The sequence below is a fragment of the Polypterus senegalus genome, chromosome 9 (genome assembly GCF_016835505.1).
Source record: "Polypterus senegalus isolate Bchr_013 chromosome 9, ASM1683550v1, whole genome shotgun sequence".
Classification (NCBI taxonomy): domain Eukaryota; kingdom Metazoa; phylum Chordata; class Cladistia; order Polypteriformes; family Polypteridae; genus Polypterus; species Polypterus senegalus.
Window position 1 is genome coordinate 18,663,818 of NC_053162.1, and position 19,345 is coordinate 18,683,162.

General features: G+C 42.1%; 1 protein-coding gene across 2 annotated transcripts in view; it reads right to left on the bottom strand.

Moving 5' to 3' along the window:
• LOC120535132 (astrotactin-2-like) overlaps positions 1-19,345 on the bottom strand; it is a 2,291,264-nt gene that overhangs the window by 493,513 nt on the left and 1,778,406 nt on the right. For both annotated transcript variants that reach the window (XM_039762741.1, XM_039762742.1), the window contains one exon: positions 9,454-9,719. In XM_039762741.1, the coding sequence (XP_039618675.1) occupies positions 9,454-9,719 (266 nt within the window). The remainder of the gene's footprint in view (positions 1-9,453; positions 9,720-19,345) is intronic.

The window sequence follows — 19,345 nt, forward strand, 5'->3', positions numbered from 1 at the left end:
TATCGACCGTTATGACCGTTACGTGTAGAATTTCGAAATGAAACCTGCTTAACATTTGTAAGTAAGCTGTAAGGAATAAGCCTGCCAAATTTCAGCCTTCTACCTACACGGGAAGTTGGAGAATTAGTGATGAGTGAGTGAGTGAGTGAGTGAGGGAGGGCTTTGCATTTTATTAGTATAGATTTCATTATATACTTCAATTGTTGTTAGTTCCCAGTGTGCTTTATTTTGTCTCTGTTTGTGAGTGCATTCAGGTCGGGCCAAGGCTGGGAGCGTCCCTGGGATCTCCTCTACAAAAATAAATAAATCGCCATCATACTGACGGTGTGAAACTTAGCGGCACTGGACCGCTACAGATATATAGATAGATAGATTTTAATTTTAGCATAGTAGGTAGGATAAGATGATAGATAGATAGATAGATAGATATGAGAGGCACTATTTAAGATAGATGTGAAAGGCACTATATGATAGATAGATAGATAGATAGATAGATAGATAGATAGATAGATAGATAGATAGATAGATAGATAGATATTGATTGATTTATTGATCTTATTTGTCCCCAAGAAGCTCAATATATATATAGGAAGACACTTCTAAAACTTTCTTTTCTGAATGTAAAACAACAAATGAGGAAATTAAGAAAGAAACTTACAATTACCTGTAAACCTCTCAGTGTTGTGGCCATGAGAGACACCTAAAATGTTCTGATTCCCTACACTGAACCCTTTCCTCTTTTTCTGTGTTTACACCTCACCCTTATATACCACACATTCTACAGCTTCATGAAAAAACCCCGCCTCAATTTCAAGCTCCTCTACTTATGATACAATCCCTTTTCTTCCTTTAAATGTTAATCATTTACTTTCCAGCAGTCCTCTGTGCAGCTCTCCATCTTCTCAACTAGACACAACAGTCTCTTAGCTGTCAGGCTTTGTTATATATATATATATAACATAGCCTAATGTTACTTTTGTAAGTCGCTTTGGATAAAAGTGTCTGCTAAGCAAATAAATGTAAATGTAAATATACATATATATATATATTGTCACACACGTGCGCTTAGAAAGCAGTCAACAAGTCCTAAGGTGAGTGAAATAACAAATGATAAGGGTTTGTTTCATTGTACTAATGCCTCTCTCTCTGACCTTATAGAACCAGCATCGATGACGTCACTTCCGGTCCCTCATTGATGACGTCGCTTCCGGTCCCCCTCTGATGACGTCATTTCCCTTTTCATAATTTCCTGCAGCCATTTTGTTTTCCCTATAAAAGCCACCAGTTCACCTCTTATGTTGGTTTGATATTTGGATGTTTTTTTCATTTATTTGGACCAACTTTGCTGTCAAGCAATATACGGGGCAATTCCCCAACACTTTTTGAGTTGTTTTGTCAACTTAATTTATCACAATATATATACTCTCTCTCTCTCTATATATATATATATATATATATATATATATATATATATATATATATATATATATATATACAAAGTATATACAAAGTATATACACATATACACACATATGCACACTGACGTCATGCTTCCCCCTACACTCGGCCCACAGCCTCTGTCTCGGATTAGCGTGAACATATCACTCCTAAAAGCGAACTATGTTTCATAGCGCAATTAGTCACAAAATCAACCGGAATGTTCAAGCAAATTTTAGAAAAAAAAATAAGTAGTTCTTTGGTTTGCTAGCTAAGTGGAGGTAAGGAGCACACCCCTAGGCCGGCATGTGAGTGAAAAGAGCTCCGTTCCCCTCCCCTCGGCATGCTGCATCTCCCTCGGATTCGTGTAAATAAATTGGTACCGCATGCGAACTATGATACTTAGCGTAATGAGAGAGGTCGGAAAATCAACCGGAATGTTCAAGCAAGTTATAGAAAAAAACAATATAAATCTGTTAAGTAGTTCTCTCATGAAAAGACAGACAGACGGTGGATTTTGAGATTGAAATATACCGTATACACAAATACATGTGTATAACTGTATATATTGTGGAGGATTGCCGGCTTCTTACTCCATTCCTCACCCCCAGGCCGCCAGGAGGAGCTCTCCAGACAGCATGATCGTGCCCCAAGTTCCAGCAGGGCCTCATGGACTATGTAGTGTTTATACACAGCCCTGCTGGATACCTTGGGGGCCACCGGGAGTCGCTGTAGGGGGGCTTGTGGGCTCTTATGTGCCACGTGACAGGAAGGAACGACGTGCTCCCGGGTTGAAGAAAAGGATTGTTCACCCTGACCCGGAAGGAATAAGGAACTGTGAACTGATTGGGCAGGAACACCTCCGGGTCAGGGTGTATAAAAGGATTGTGGGAAAGCCCTGAGACTGAGCTCAGCTGGGAGGTAGAGGGGCAAAGTGTCTGGGCGAGGAGGAGAGAGTATTATTGTGTTTATTTAGTTTATGAGTAGTGTGGAGGGTGTTTTGTGCACGTTATCATTTAATAAAGAAGTCTTGGACTTTTATCCGGTGTCTGGAGTGATACCTAAGGGTTCAAGAGGTGGACAAGAGCGTCATCTGCGACACTGGCGTAGCCGGCAGGATTCTCTGGCCGTCTGTTGGCAGGGGACCTGTAAATCAAATAAATATTGTGTATGCAGACAACCCCAAGAAGGTCCTGCTTCAGTACACGACGGTGCAAACACCTCTCATAGAGAGCGCTGCAGCTGTGAGCCCATTTAAACCTCGGAGCACGATGGGGAAGAAATCCAAAAGGAAGAATGAGCGAGCTCAACCAATACAGAAACTCGCAGAAATGTGGCCACCGGAGGACGCCGTGGCGCTGTGGTCTTACCTGACGGGTCCTGCGGAAACCAGGGACAAAATCGACGCTGTGAGAGAGCACTGGCTAAGGCAACAGCAAAGCAGGGAAAAGATGACTGTGCTGGAGCCTGAAGCAATCCCTCATACGTCGGAGGTATGTGTTGCGACCGTAACTGAGGCGCAAGGAACTGTATTTTCTTGTTTTGCAGAGGCCAGGTCGGGAAATCACCTTACAAAGACACATGCCTCATACCTGGGCAAGATGGCCGCGATGACGAGGAGTCTGTATATGAACAGCTGGAGAGCTTATTCGTTAACGACGATCACATGGACCATCCTGGTGCAGACTGGGAACGAAGTGGGGTAAACACGAAGTCACCTGACCAGGAAGGGGCCTGTTTATTTGCCGACACGCGTCGCGTTACTGCACGTGATGGATGACGGGATATGGAAGGTCAGTTGTCGTCTCTCAGTGAGGTCGTCTTGCCCCTGACGACTCCGGACTCCCTGAAGGGGAAGGGGGGGGCAGGCAGAGCAGCGCCGAACTTAAAGATAGGTAAAGAGGGGCGGGTTGTGGCTGAAGGGTCTGCCATTAAAAGAAAAAAGGCAGATCTCAGCCAGCTCGGAGCAGCCAGCCATTCCTCTGAAGACTCCAAGTTCCAGAAGCCTCCGCGAAGCCCAGCAGAGCACATGCCAGGAGCAGACGTGCTCATTGGCTCCAGGCCGGCAGGTGAGACGAATGCGGAAGCGAGCTTACCTCCGGCTGAAATAAGTAACTGTATGGACTTACGGGAACTCGAGAAATATCTCGAGCCTGTGTATACTTTCTTCCAGGGATTGAAGGAACTGAAGACCCGTGTGGAGGAGCTGGGAGCTGCAGCCGAGGTGCCACTTAAAGGACTGTTAGAGTACCTGCAGCGAGTAGGCCGAGAAGCCCCGGTCTCGATTGATTCGGCGGTGCAGGTGAGTGAAATCTGTGCCGTATATCATTAGGGGACACAGTGCGATCCGGCCTCACCATTAATAAGCAGTGGGTGTCAAAGCGCTGTGAACCCGACAGTGGAGCATGGCATGGTGACTGAGTGGTCGGGCGAAGATCCGAACGAACCGGGACAGCGGTACAAGACGGCATCCCGGAACGATACGGACCTCAAGAGCCCGACCCGCGTGATGAGGGAATTGTCATTCGTTACTGGAGGGGCGGGGGAAGTGCCGATCTCCCTGGTACAACTAAATAGTGTGGTTACCGAGAGTGATGCGGTACTAATGATGCTGCCTCCAAAACAACATAGGACAACGGCGTGCAAACAGCAAAAGGCTCTCTCTTCTCCATAGAGAGCCTCAAGCTGAGCACAAGCCCCAGAATAAGCAGGAGATCCCTAAAATAAAACATGGGTCTCCTGACAAGACGGAGAAAAGGGCTGAGAGCTTTAAAGCGGCCGTAAAACCCTCCTTGGCGGAGAAGGGGGCGGAGATGACGCTGACGGAATTTCCGAGATGTTTCTGGTCTCGCAGAGGGAGACAACCAGGAGGGCATCGTCGGTGTTACAACTGCCGTTGGCAGGGCCACGTGTGGCGAAGTTGTTCCCGGAGGAGAGGGGAGCGGTGGTACAGAAGATACACCGCTCCCCCAAGGTTCACTGGGGGGCCTATACAACGCAGCCAAGGTCCGGCTGACACGTCCTCCTGGAGAAGTACGTGCCTCGCGGGGCTGTACGCTCCACTCCAGTTGTCGTCGCTAAGGGGGGGGAATTGTGGAGGATTGCTGGCTTCTTACTCCGGTCCTCAACCCCAGGCCGCCAGGAGCAGCTCTCCAGACAGCATGATCATGCCCCGAGTTCCAGCAGGGCCTCATGGACTATGTAGTGTTTATACACAGCCCTGCTGGATACCTTGGGGGCCACCGGGAGTCGCTGTAGGGGGGCTCGTGGGCTCTTATGTGTATATATATATATACACGAAAACATGTTAAGCTTACTGGCCAGTACTTACTTGGATCAGTCCAGTCACAATTTTAGTACAATGGGATAACATTTGCTAGCCTCTGGTCTTTAAAAAATTCCCCAGTACACAGTGACTTTCTAGTAGTGCTGTATTATTATATGCACCAGGGGTTTACATACAGATGCACCAACTAACCTCCTTAAGCACTCTGGGTTAAATGCTGTCTGGTGATTTGTTAGATTTCAGTCTGTTTAATCCAAGCAGTTCTTCTTCCTCTCCAATTTCCAAGTCACTAGTTACCACCTTAGTGGTCTCTACAAGGGGACTAATGGGAGTGTAAACCAGGTTAACGGTAATCAAAGGCAGACACAAGATATGCACGAACAAATTTAAGAATTCTATCGTGCAAAATAAAAAAGAAAAACATGGAAAACAGACAATGCATTAGATAAAACAAAAGGTGGTACTGCCACAAATAACATCCAGCACTGAACACCTAAGCAAAAACTTGCACCCTTCCTGACTAAATCCAGCAGTGTATTTATCCTCTGCAGGTTCAATATGACTGCACCCTAAATTTCACTTACCCACGTCACATGCATATGCCACTCTGTAAAATTGCCATGATCAGTTAACACAGCTACTCACTCCAGTTTCCCCAGTTTTCTCCTAATAAGCTGCTTGTTGCGCCTTACATACTCAAGGGTATACCTGCTGCCTGCACATTTACTGTGCCAGACATTCAAGTAACCAGGGCACATTTATGCATTCCTTGGACCACTTCAACCTGAATAAACCCCAAGCAGGAACAAAACAAGTGTGGTCGTGGGCCCTTACACTGAGCCATCTGCACGCTCTTCTCTCTGTTTTCCATTATTCATAGCAACATACAGTGCTGCCGCCCTGAACTACGTCTGTCCTGTGAAAAGACTATAAACCTGGTAAGTATCAATGCATTTAAAAACATCTCTTTGAAATCGCAGACATCAATAGCCAACATGGGAAAAGTAAAACACAGAAACCAGTGAGGCACTTCTTCACACTTCCATAAGAATCCACCTAGTCACACTGAAGCATAGTGACTGAGCACTATGACAAGTCTCCTTAAAAATGGTTGACACTTTATATCAATGAGTTTCAAGTGTGTCTTGTTGTTTAGTCTCATGTGTTAAAACAATTCCCTATCTGTAGAAGAAAAAATGTCCTGCCGGAAATTTGTAGACTCTTGGTATATAAAATAAATTAATTCCATGACATTTTTGACATGTTGGATTGTTATGGCAGACAGTTTGTTTACATTTCTTCCCAATGTGGACTTATTTGTAGGATTTATTTGATTGGATGTCAAATAGAACGTTCAACAAAGAAAATATGCTGTTGATGTCACGGCACTATGAATTTCCAAATTTTCTCAGCCTGTCTACTTACATATTCATTTATTGCATGCCATCTAGTGGACAACTTTTAAATTACATTGATGTGGATCAAACTCTTTACTCGGGTAAGCAGCACCCATGATATAAAAATGTACCGTTTGCACAGAACCATTAAGATTATATTAATATAGCAGTGCTGAAGAATTTAAACCTTGATTCAAATTAAATATTAAACAGATTCAAAAAGTATTCAGGCCCCTTCACCTCCACACTTTATTGTGTTGTAGATTTAACTTTAAATGGATAAATCTACAATTTTTCCCATCAACCCACACTCAATAACCTATAATGAGAAAGTGAAAATGTTTCCAGAAAGGTTTGCAAATGTATTAAAAACTGTAGTCTCTCATTCATATAAGTATTGAGACACATAATTTAGTACATTGTTGAAGCCACTTTGTCAAAAATGACAACATCAGGTCTAGTTTGGTAAGTCTCTACCAGGTTCACACGCTTTTATTTGTGCAGATTATCCCATTCCTCCTGGAAGATCTTCTCAAGTTCTGCTAGATTAGATGGGACGTGTGTGTAAACTGCTATCTTCAGGTCTCTCCACAGATGTTCCATGAGGTTTAAGTCTGAGCTTTAACTGGGTCACTTAAGAACTGTCAGAGACTTGTCACAAAGCCATTCCAGCGATGTCTTGGCTGAGAACATGGGGTCATTGTAGTTCTGTAGTTCTGTCACCTCAGTCTGAGGTTATGTATACTGTGGAGCAGGCTTTCTTCAAGAATTTCTCTGTGTTCGGCTGTATTCATACCTCCCTTAACTCTGAACTGTCTCCCCTTCTCTGCTTCTGAGAAGGACCCCCATAACATGATGCTGCCACCACTATACAGTACTTCTTGATAGTGATGGTATTAGGCAGGTGATGATACAGCTTGAATTTATTTTCAGAAAGTTTAAGTTTTATCTCAGCAGACCAGAGAATCTTTTTCTTCATGCTGTCAAAGTCCTTTAAAAGTCGTCATATATGGCTTTTACTCAACAGTGGCTTCTTGCTACTCTAGATTAATAGTTATGGAGTGCTGCTGAGATGGATTCCCTTCTGTCTGTTTCTCCTGTCTCAACACATAACTCCTGAAGCTCTGTTTGAATGACTATGGGGTTCTTCTTCACCTCCATGGCTCATCTTGCCAGGTTACTATCTTTTGACAGATGACCAACAGTAGGAAGAGTCCTGGTGATTCCAAACTTCATCATTTTACAATTGTTTAAGCCACTGTACTGTTGGGAACACTGAAAGCTTTAGGTTTTATACCTTTGTCCTGATCTATGCCTCACCTTTACGCCTAAGAAGTCTACTATTGACCGCATCCTGGCACTGAGGGTTCTCATGGAATGCAAACGCGAATATCGGCAGAGTTTCTTTGCAGCCTTTGTCGATTTTCATAAAGTGTTCGACTCAGTTGATCAAACTGCCCTGTGGGACATCCTGAGGGTTCTCGGTATCCCCTCGAGGTTGCTGGATATCATGGCCGGCCTGTACACTGGTACTGTGAGTGCTGTGCAGAGTGGAGGCAGAACTTCTGTGTTTTTCCCAGTTGATTCTGGAGTTCGTCAGGGGTGTGTTCTGCTCCTACTCTGTTCAATGCTTGTATGGATTGGGTGTTGGGCAAGGTTGTGGGGTCCAGCGGCTGTGGGGCATCTGTTGGTAAAGAAAGATTCACGGATCTTGACTTTACTGACGATGTTGTAATCTTCGCGGAGTCAATGGAGGCTCTGATTGGGGCGCTCGAGAGACTGAGTGAGGAGTCTGAGTGTCTGGGCTTGCGAGTGTCCTGATAAAAACCAAGATCCAGGCCTTTAATGACCTCTTAGGCGCAGCCATTAGCAGTGTGTCTGTTGGAGGAGAGAGTGTCGACCTTGTAGAGAGGTTTACTTACAGTGACATTCATGTATCTGGTGACTCTTCTTATGAAGTCAGTAGACGGATTTGGAGAGCATGGGGGATCATGAGGTCACTGGAAAGGGGTGTGTGGCGCTCCCGATATCTATGCAAAAGGACTAAGGTCCAAGTCTTTAGAGTCCTGGTGCTTCCTGTCTTGCTATATGGTTGTGAGACATGGATGCTATCCAGTGACCTGAGACGAAGACTGGACTCCTTTGGTACTGTGTCTCTCCGGAAAATCCTTGGGTACCTTTGATTTGACTTTGTGTCAAATGAGCGGTTGCTCATGGAGTCCTGAATGAGGCACATTACCTGAATTGTGAGGGAGCATCAGTTACAGTACTACGGCCATGTGGCGCGTATTCCAGAGGGTAATCCAGCTCGTAAGATCCTTATTGTTGGGGACCCTAATGGCTGGACCAGGCCAAGGAGTCGCTCACGTAACACCTGGCTCTGGCAGATAGAGGGTTTTTTCCGGAGGGTGGGACTGGACAGCGTGTCTGCCTGGAGGGGGTTGCCAACCGGGATCTCAAGTTGTTTCGTCATGTAGTGGGTGCGGCAACACACTGTACCAGTGCATGCTCTCTGACTTGACTTGACTTGACTCTAAGTGAGAATTTGATTTTTTCCAATTTCAGATAGTATATAACATCAGTTACCCACTGACGTTAAAGAGGTGGGTTAGCATTCTTCCAGTTGAGCAAGAAGACTTTTAATTCATTTGCAAACCTTTCCAAAAACATTTTTGCTTTACCATTATAGATTATTGACTATAGATTGATAGCCAAAAATGGCAAATTTATTAATTTCGAATTAAGTTTAGAACACAACCAAGTGAACAGAACGTCAGTTAGTCATTTTCTAACCCGTTTAGTCCAGACTAGGGACTACGGGGTGCTGAAGCCCAGGGCACAAGACAGGAATAAACGTGTCGCAGGGTGCCCACTCCAGCCACACACTAGGATCAATATACTGTCACCAATCAACCTATCCTGCATGTCTTTGGACTGTGGGAGAAAACTGAAGCACTTGGAGGAAACCCATGCAGACACAGGAAGAATATATGCAAACTCCACACAGGGAGGACCACAGCTCCACAGCAGCACTACCACCGAGCCACCATGCCACCTATGCAGAAAGTAAAGGGGTCTGAATTCTTTCTCAATCCACCGTATATTGTGAGGGTATCAAAAGGTGGGTCAGTTCAATGGTAAAACTGGCACTCATGGTTCTTCTGTCCTTCAGTCTTGAAATATCATAGTGAGATATCATCAGCTACCCAAAGTGCTCATAGCAAAGGATTAAGTATGTCTGTTACACTTTCATCATAGCAAACATGTAGAACATATTATATTCTCAAAGTGTTATCTTTTACGTTTTACAGTTTTTAAAGTAATGCTTCATACCTCTTTTGTAGCGTTATCTTGTATAAGGTTGTAAAGCGGCACCACCCGGTTTATCTCCAGCAGAACTGGCGTAGGGCTGATCTGTTCCTTGCCTTGTCTTCTGCAGAGGTGACAAGTTGCAGGGCAGTGGCCCTTTTCTTCACACCTGATCTCTACACCAGAAATAAGCTGGTCATCAGTCAGCATCTGGGCAGAGAGTAGTCCTGATAGGTACGTAATGAACGGCATGGATTTCAGCTCCTTCTTGCTTCCCATTTCTGTAGTTTCTAAAAGAAGAAGAGAGAACAGTCTTAAAAGAAATAAGGGGAACTTTCACATTCTGACAGGTTTGAGGAGATTCGATTATGACTTAGCCAGAATGGGTTTTTAAGGTAAGGTAATAAGAGTGTCTGATTGTGTATTATGTTTTTTGTAACTACATTTCCTCAATTAAATCAAAAGCAGGGATTTATAAGATGGGCAGTATGGTGGTATAGTGGTGAATGCTGCTGGATCATGAGCTGGAATCCTGTGTCCAGTCGAAGTCTGTGTGGACTCTGCAGCTTCTCCTGATGTTAGGTCAACTGCACATTCTAAACATCGTGTGTGAGTGTCCCGATTGCAACATTGGGCTGTGTGTTGGTGACTTGTCAAAACATATCACATGGAAGACGTGTACTAAATCTGCATTATTACAGCAGTGGGCACGAGACATACCTTTCCTACAGCATTTATGTTGGTGGTATTTACATGTTTGTTACAAATAATAAGCCATTAAGAAGGCTAACAGACTGTCAGGTTATAAAGTGCCTTGATGTGTGGAGTACAAGTCCAAGGAGGTTCTGCTCAAGTCTTTGTAACACGCTGGTGAGGCCTCATCTGGAGTAATGTGTGCAGTTTTGGTCAACTGGCTACATAAAGGACATAGCAGCACTAGAAAAGGTCCAGAAAAGAGCAACTAAGCTGAGTCAAGGGCTACAGGGGATGAGTTATGAGGAAAGATGAAAAGAGCTGAGCCTTTACAGTTTAAGCAAAAGAATATTAGGAGGAGACCTGACTGAAGTGTTTAAAATTATGAAGGGAATTAGTCCAGTGGATCAAGACGATAACTTAAAAATGAGTTTAAAAAGAACACTGGGACACAGTTGGAAAATTGGGTACATTTCACACAAACATTAGGAAGGTTTTCTTTACACAGAGAACTACAGACACTGGAATAAGCTACCAAGAAGACAGTAAGAGTTTAGGGACTTTCAAAACTCGACTTGATATCTTTTTAGAAGAATTAAGTGGATAGGACTGGTGAGCTTTTTGTCGGGCTGAATCGTCTGTTCTCCTCTAGACTGTTCTACTTTTCTAATAACATGAAAAACTTTCAATGTTTTTGGCTTGTTTTCCCAGAGCTAAACATAATGCTAAGGCATTATGGTCTTTCATCCTTTGTTAATTGCCTTTTTCTTGATATTATGATAGCAATATACAATGTAATATGCTCCAAATAATGCATCAGAGAATGTAGCAACACAGTTTGTTCCAATACTGCATTTATTCAGATAGAGGGTTGATAAGTAATCAACAAAAGTTGGGACACCTGTAGCAATTGTTTGTATCAACTTGCAAGGCCTTTTTTTCAATAGCATGGATCTTTTTGCATTAAAGACAGAAGCAATAAATGAGGGGAACTCTTGACCAGTGAATGATTGAGTAGAAGTTATGAGTAGTGATTCAATAATCTTACCACCTGTGGGTAGAAAATGTCAAAGAATCTACTGGTGTGATTTTTTAAATAGTAATCCATTACTATTTTCCAGCTGTAAGGAATGGGAAAAAAGTGGCTGTACAGAACAACTGAGAGTCTTTAATAATCCCGTTTGTCTTTTCTAAATTAGCGAGTGTTGCAAATGTCCTGAATGCAAGGCAGCTAGGTGCCAGGAATATTCTGTATTTCCTTCACCATCCTCTGCAGTGCGATGTGTTCTTGAGCTGGGCAGATGAAGTACAGGGATGTTATGCAGCCAAATACAGTATATTTTAAATATAACATTATTGCTGTTATTTTATATCTGACAACATTATCCAAGCCGACTTAAAAGATCAGGACACCTTACAACTTTAGCTTCAGTGAGTTTCCTAGTGTCACACATTCAGACGAAAGCATGAAACAAACCAGCGTCTTTGGATCAGTGCACCACCAGTAAACCCCTGATTCTCTAAAGAATCGCAAATCCAAGAATGGCAATCACTTTCTGTTCCCTCCAATCTTTGGAGGGATGTAAAATAATGGAGGGTGGGAGAGTTTTTATCTAATGAAATAAATATATTTGTACTAAAATTAACTGATTTATTTGACATTGACATTTAATTGTTATATCATTTAAGTCCAAAATTTGTTTGAGTTGCTGCACTCATAAGTAAAAAAAACTATTGGAGTGCAAAGGTTTAAATGAAGTTTTAAAGTTTAAATGAAGTAAATTGGAAATGAAAAATTCATGTTAGGAATCATAATTGAACTTACTTTTAACACTGAGCTACCCTAATGTGATTCAAATAAGCCACACTGACAGCTGCCACACTGACTGCTGGCACAGTGGGTTAGAGCACGCTGACTGCTGGCACTTTGTAGTGGAGTAGCTACTGGCACTGTGGAGTGGAATACTGTTGGCACTGTGTAGTAGAGTAGCTGCTGGCACTTTGGAGTGGAGAACACTGACTGCTGGCACTGTGGAGTGGAGTGACTCTGGGGCACTGAGGCACTGTGAACGTGCGCTTTCGGCACAGCTTGCTTCTGGCGTCTGGCGTCTGGCATCCATGCATATATACAACCTTCGGTGTGTTGTGTTGTTCACAGGTTGTGTTGTGTTGTTTGTGTGCCACCTACTGACTGTGGGAAGCCACTGGGTTTGACTCTGGGGCTCTAAGGCACTGTGCACATGTGCTTTTGGCACGGCTTGCTTCTGGTCTCTGGCATCCGTGCATATATACAACCTTCGTTTAGTAATATAGATACGATTAAAACACTAAACATAATATTGAATCATCAAACAGCATTCACTATTTACAAAGAAATGTATTATCATATAAATACAGTTCTACTATTCGCACCAATTCGCACCGTATATTTTTTAATATTTAACATCGCTTTAATTTATATCATTAAAAGTACCTTTCTATAGATCTGTCCAATAAAATAAACCTAATGAATTAGTTTAAAATTCCTGCTGAGAGTACTCACGATATCAAGTTAAAAAGGTAATTATGATTTGCATTTTTTCTTAATCATTTACATTCAACCGTAAAGCTATTTTTAATCTTGAAATACAGCAAAACTATAATAAATGACTGGAACAATCAGACTGTATCACTGAAAATTTGAGATTAATCCAAGCTGGGAAAAGGAAAGTGTAAATCTGACCAGTTAAATCGTCTAACATGGGAAAAAATGCTAACATGACTTAATATTTTCCTATCCCAATATAAACATTCAACTGCACTTTCCCTCCTTTTTTTTTTGTTTTTACTCTGCTATCAGCAATGGAAGTTCTTAAATCTGTCACTTAACATAATTCATTTCAATAAAACGATGACTTAATGGATTTACTTGATCATATTCTCATAATATAAAAAGGATCTCGTAATTCTTTAAACTGTATCGGTTTATGTCATGTCAGGGGAAAAAGCACTTTTATATTGAGCGTTTTAATACTTGGGCACTTTCAATGATTTGTCCATCCCTCCACACTTTATTTAATGAGGTGATTAAAATAAAATAGTTCCATATAAAATTTAGCTCAGCTCTAAACACATGCTTTAAATGCCTACAGTTTCTGATTTTTATATATTTTTTTCTATTTTTACACTAAGATTGCATTTTCCAAAATCCTTTCATCTTTTCAGTTAAAAGGCATGTGGAGTTCTTACGGACATTCTTTTAGAAAGGTGAACATTGAAGGCCATTTAGGTTCCAAAAAAGCTGAAGATTCTCCTACTGTTGTTTTCCCTGCTATTATACTCTTAGGCTTTGAGTGCATATTTTTACTTTACCGATGATCTGATAAAGGGGTAAGAGCCGAGTGTGAAAGGGTATCCATCTGGCAAGAGGCTGCAAGGAGCCGAGCATCACCAGTATAGCAAAGGCATATGCAAGACATGACAGAGAATGAGAACCACACTGGTAGCAGTAGAAGATGCTGTGGATCAGTAAATCATGCAAATGTCCTGGATGTGTCTTAAGGGCATTAGACTGGTGAGCCAGTACAGCTTAAAGGCAAAGATGGAGATGGCATTGGTGGAAACATGGAATTCTCCATCAGGATGCTAATTAAATGTCAAATTAAACTGAAAGAGAGTTGAGCACCTCTTAGCTGATGGACAGCAGCATATTGTCTCAGGTCAGGACTGGCAGGGACACATAAAATGTGCTTTCCCAGGAGACCAGTTAGAAACCAAGAGTCCCTTGGTCCCATACTGAAAGAAATGAGATTCATGGATTTTATATCAAGGATTTATCAAGGATTTATGTTTTATTACAGTGGCTTATTAAATTGGGCTCACAGGCACTGTGCTTGCATGGTTTAGTTCTTATTTTTCCAGTACATACTGAAATGTGCTGACAATACTCCATCATTATACTCAGAAGTTAAATATGGTGTACCACAGAGCTCAGTATTAGGACCTTTACTGCTTTCACTTACATGCTTCCATTGGGATCTATCATTAGAAAACAAGGCATTCATTTTCACTCATATGCATTTTAAATGAAATCAAATTATGTTTCTCCAATGCTGTCCTGAATTAATTGGGTCAGTGAATTAAAGGACTGCGGTGTGCTGGTGCCGTGCCCGGGGTTTGTTTCCTGCCTTGCACCCTGTGTTGGCTGGGATTGGTTCCAGCAGACCCCCGTAACCCTGTAGTTAGGATATAGCGGGTTGGATAATGGATGGATGGTTGGATGAATTAAAGGAGTGGATGGATGAAAACGAATGGTCTCTGAATACAGAAAAAAAGAAATGTTAGTCATTGGAGGGAATAATGCTGACTGCAACAGCATTCTGTCACTCTTTAATTTACTGGGAATCACTAAATGTTTTACTGAATCAGTATGCAATGTAGGTGGTATTTTTGACACTAGTCTGTCGTTTAAAACTCATGTAGCAAAACTATCCGAAACATGTTTTTCCCCCATCTTAAAAATTTTGGAAGATTAAGATGTTTTCTAAATATGCAAGATACTGAGACATTAATTCATGCATTTATTTCTAGTAGGATTGACTACTATAATGCATTTTTCACTGGTTGTCTAAATTGTTCTATATGCAGCTTTCAATTAATTCAAAATGCCGCTGCAGCTCACTTATTTGAACTTATCATTATTTACAAACCAGAGCGCAAACTGAGATCTCAAGATTCCAAGGAATAATACTATAAAATAACAGTGGGAGGCTCGGCTCTTAGTTACAATAATGTGCCTGAGCAGATTCAGCTTTTAAGTCCAGACTGAAGATTCACAGCTTTAGTCGAGTATACCCTGACTAGATCTGCTGATTAGCTGTGAATATTGCATTTCTGTATTTTAGTCATTTGTATAGAAAAATATGTATTGTGACGGGCGGCTACAGCCATTACCCAGCTGGGATGCCAGCTGGTTGAAAAGACTTGGGGAGAGAGAGCATCTGCAAAGCATTATCTCCCCCGGGGTGCTAGAGGGCAGCCCTCCTGGGTAGCTGTGGCACCATGAATTCCCGCAGGGCACACTGGGAGATGAAAGCGTGGCACAGCCCTGTTTGGTTCCATGGGGGCTGCCAGGGGGAGCTGTAGAGCCTTACATGGGGTTTTCACCACACCTGGGAGTGATTCCAGGTCTAATTAATGAGCCACCTGGAACACTCCCAGGGTCTGCTTAAAAGGAGCTGCCTCACTCCATTCGGGGAGCCAGAGTCGGGAGGAAGAGGAACGAAGCTTGCCAAAAGGAGGAGTGAAGGCAGACGACAAAAGGAGAAGAAGAAGAAGAAGAAGAAGAATGGACTGTATTTGGTCTTTGATGTACTGTGCTGTTGAGGAGAGTGAAGGAGATACGCTTCCCGTGTGTAAATAAACATGTGCTGTACTAAACTCGTGTCTCTGCCTGTTCCTGTCAGGGTTGGAGCAGCTGAAGCGGCCCTGGTTTCCGTTTCCTCTTCTTTTTGTTCTCTCTCTTCTCTTGCCCAGGCTTCCATTTTAAACTGTGGCCAGGCACAGGTACTGCAATCACCGACTCAGAAGCCCAAACGAATCACTTGACTGGCCTGCTCGCGTCTGCATGTGAATGTGCGATCAGCAAAGCCCCTCCATCAAAGTCAGAGTGGCACCTGCACACTTTGAATTACTTGTGTAGTTTTAAATTGCTTAGTACCACGGACCTCACCCATCACAGGCATGCAGTACTACACAACACTCCTACTACAAGACATATCTACTACAAGACATACTGACTCGCTAGTTGCCATTTCTCCCAATTACGGTAGTCCTCCCATAACTCTAAGCTTAACTACAATGTACAGATGTTTTATAAGAGGGTACACCTTAAAATGGCCTTGAGAAAGATGTAGATGACTAGGCTGTACTGACTCAGAGCACAATAGCAGAGATTTTTTAAATGAACAGGAATGGGAGATGATGTGTTGTTGAAAAAACAGGCAAGGGTTTTTAGAACGTTAGAACAATCTAGACGAGAACAGGCCATTCAGCCCTACAAAGCTCGCCAGTCCTATCCACTTGTTTCTTCCAAAAAAACATCAAGTCGAGTTTTGAAAGTCCATAAAGTCTTACTGTCTACCACACTACTTGGTCACTTATTCCAAATGTCTGTGGTTCTCTGTGTAAAAAAAAACTTCCTAATGTTTGTGCGAAATTTACTCTTAACAAGTTTCCAACAGAGACCCCATGTTTTTGGTGAACTCATTTAAAGTCACATTCTCGATCCACTGGACTAATACCCTTCATAATTTTAAACACTTCTATTATGTCACTTGTTTAGCTTCTTTTGCTTAAACTGAAAAGACCCAGCTCTTGTAATCTATCCTCATATTTCATCCCCTGGTAACAGGTTGTACAATCTGGTTATAACTTGAAAACACAGACACTAAAGGGTCAAACAAAACATTGAAGCTTTGAAAACCCAAAAAATAGTTCTTCATAACCAGTGTCACTCATGCACACCCGAGGATCTCCTTGTGGGCTCATTTGAGGTAGAAGGTAACCTACCAGGGCGAGAGGGGGTGCTTTCACTAACTGTGTCTTCTTTTTTACCCCACAGCTTCTAGAATCCTCTCAATGAAGGATACTAGCTCTGCCTCTTCTGGTCCTCCTGTCATAAAAAGCCCGGCTGCCTCCACTGAGTTGTATTTTTGTGACCGGTTCCAGACAGAAGACCTCTATTTGTTGCTACGGCTAAAGTTAAAAGCTGAATTTTCTTTTCTGTTTTGTACCCTGTGGGGTTATGTTAACTATTGCTTGTTTAAGTTTATAGAAGAAAAGCAGGGAATTAAACAGGACTACCCAGCTGGTGTCCCAAATATTTTTTGTTTGTTCCGGCTCTGTTTAGATCTGTGCTCGGCCAGCTCCCACCAGGAATAGAGAGTTCAGAGTAAAGCAACACCAACCACCTAGGAATCCTAAAATCACATGCTCCAGAACAGAATGTGTCAACCTTAATACCAGCACTCCGGTTAAGATCACAAGTCACACACTCCTGAGTTACCCTGAGAAGGATTGTCATGGGAATGGCTGACGTGATTGCTAAAAAACAGTGACACTCAACTCATCCATCCATTATCCAACCCGCTACATCCAAACTACAGGGTCACGGGGGTCTGCTGGAGCTAATCCAAGCCAACACAGGGTGTAAGGCAGGAAACAAACCCCGGGCAGGGTGCCAGCCCACTGCAGGGCACACACACTCACACACACCTACACACCAAGCACACAATAGGGATAATTTAGAATCGCCAATGCACCTAACCTGCATGTCTTTGGAGTGTGGGAGGAAACCGGAGCAACCGGAGGAAACCCATGCAGACACGGGGAGAACATGCAAACTCCATGGACACTCAACTCATAAAAAAAAAATTGTGATAAACCATTGTTAAAGTTCAGCTTTTTAAATAATGCATAAGGCAAGAAATGGTTGTGAAAATCATATCCCTTGAGTTCCAAAACCCCAATTCCATGCATAATATGTACTCAGATCTAACAGGGAAGGCAAAGAATTTAAAGAAAATAACACGGGTGTTAAATGTAAAATGATTGCTGTGTAATGCAAAGGCAGCTAAACGTTATGAGAAGTGTGCAATTTGATTGGCTCATCAATGGAGCACATCTGTGGAGGTCTCCGTGGAATGTATGAGAAAAACAGGAATAACTGACAAAAGGCAAACTGCAAACTCCACACAGAACCAGACCGGGTTGAAATAAAAAAGCCAAAACTTGAGGGCAGTGACGAAGTGATGCCAACCACAGTGCCACCAGCTATAGCATCTCAGGGCTTAAGTACAATGAGCATTACCCCTTATTGATGTACATTAATGTTTGCTTTTCATATTTTTATTGCTATAGATTACTTCAGTGGTCTCAAACTGCGGTACTGGAGGGCCTCAGTGGCTGTAGGTTTTCATTCTTAATTAGTTACCTGCTTTTGCTGCTAATTAATTCTTTTTCTTGTCATTTTAATTGACTTCTTTTTTAAGATTTTGTTCCCCTGAATTTCTTCATCATTCCTCTGAATTGCTTCATTTCTTTTCTTTACCCAAACAGAAATGAAGTGTGAAATGAGTGAGGGAACAGAAGACCAACTAATGCAAGGCCTTGAAACTCCAACTAGTTGCTTAATTAGGCGCTGATTCTTGTTGTTCATTAAACCCGTTCTTTAATTCCACAGCTTGTTTCTGCTCTCATTGTGCAATAGCAGACTTTTTCAAAATTGTTGATTTTCTCTTTTCTAAGAGTACTGTTAACATGTTTTGGGGGACCTAAGCAGATCAACATTCCTGAGACCTTCATCTTTCTTTATACATGATGAACACAATTTTCTGGTTATGTTTTGGCTCATTTTGTATCTCATTATTGTTTGACTGCTAATTAAGGAAAAAAGAAGCAATTAAGGGGTCTGAGTCTTTAAGAGCAAGTCAATGAAAATGAATTCAAATGACGTACATAAGCAGCAAAAACAGGTCACTAATTAAGAAAAGGGTTTGAATGAAAACCTGCAGCCACTGCAGCCCTCCAAGACTGGAGTTTGAGACCACTGGATTACTTGATGTATTTAATATGTTTACAATGAAACCATTTCTAAGGTCTGAGATATCCTCATAAATAAAGACATGCATTTATAATACTGCAATAAGACATGTTTACAGAATTTGCAATTAACAGAATTGCATCAATTTTTTGCATTTCTTTCTATGATATTATCTTCAAAGTACTACAAAACTATGGTGTTATGTACAGTCATATGAAAACGTTTGGGAACCCCCTCAGCCTGCATAATAATTTACTTTTAACAAAAAAGATAACAGTGGTATGTCTTTCATTTCCTAGGAACATTTGAGTACTGGGGTATTTTCCGAACATTTTAGTGAAGCAGTATTTAGTTGTATGAAATTAAATCAAATGTGAAAAACTGGCTGTGCAAAAATTTGGGTCCCCTTGTAATGTTGCTGATTTGAATGCCTGTCACTGCTCAATACTGATTACTTGCAGCACCAAATTGGTTGGATTAGCTCATTAAGCCTTGAACTTCATAGACAGAGGTGTGTCTAGGTGGTGAACTGCAGGTTGTGCTTCCCTTTGACTCTCCTCTGAAGAGTGACAGACAGCATGGGATCCTCAAAGCAACTCTCAAAAGATCTGAAAACAAAGATTGTTCAGTCTCATGGTTTAG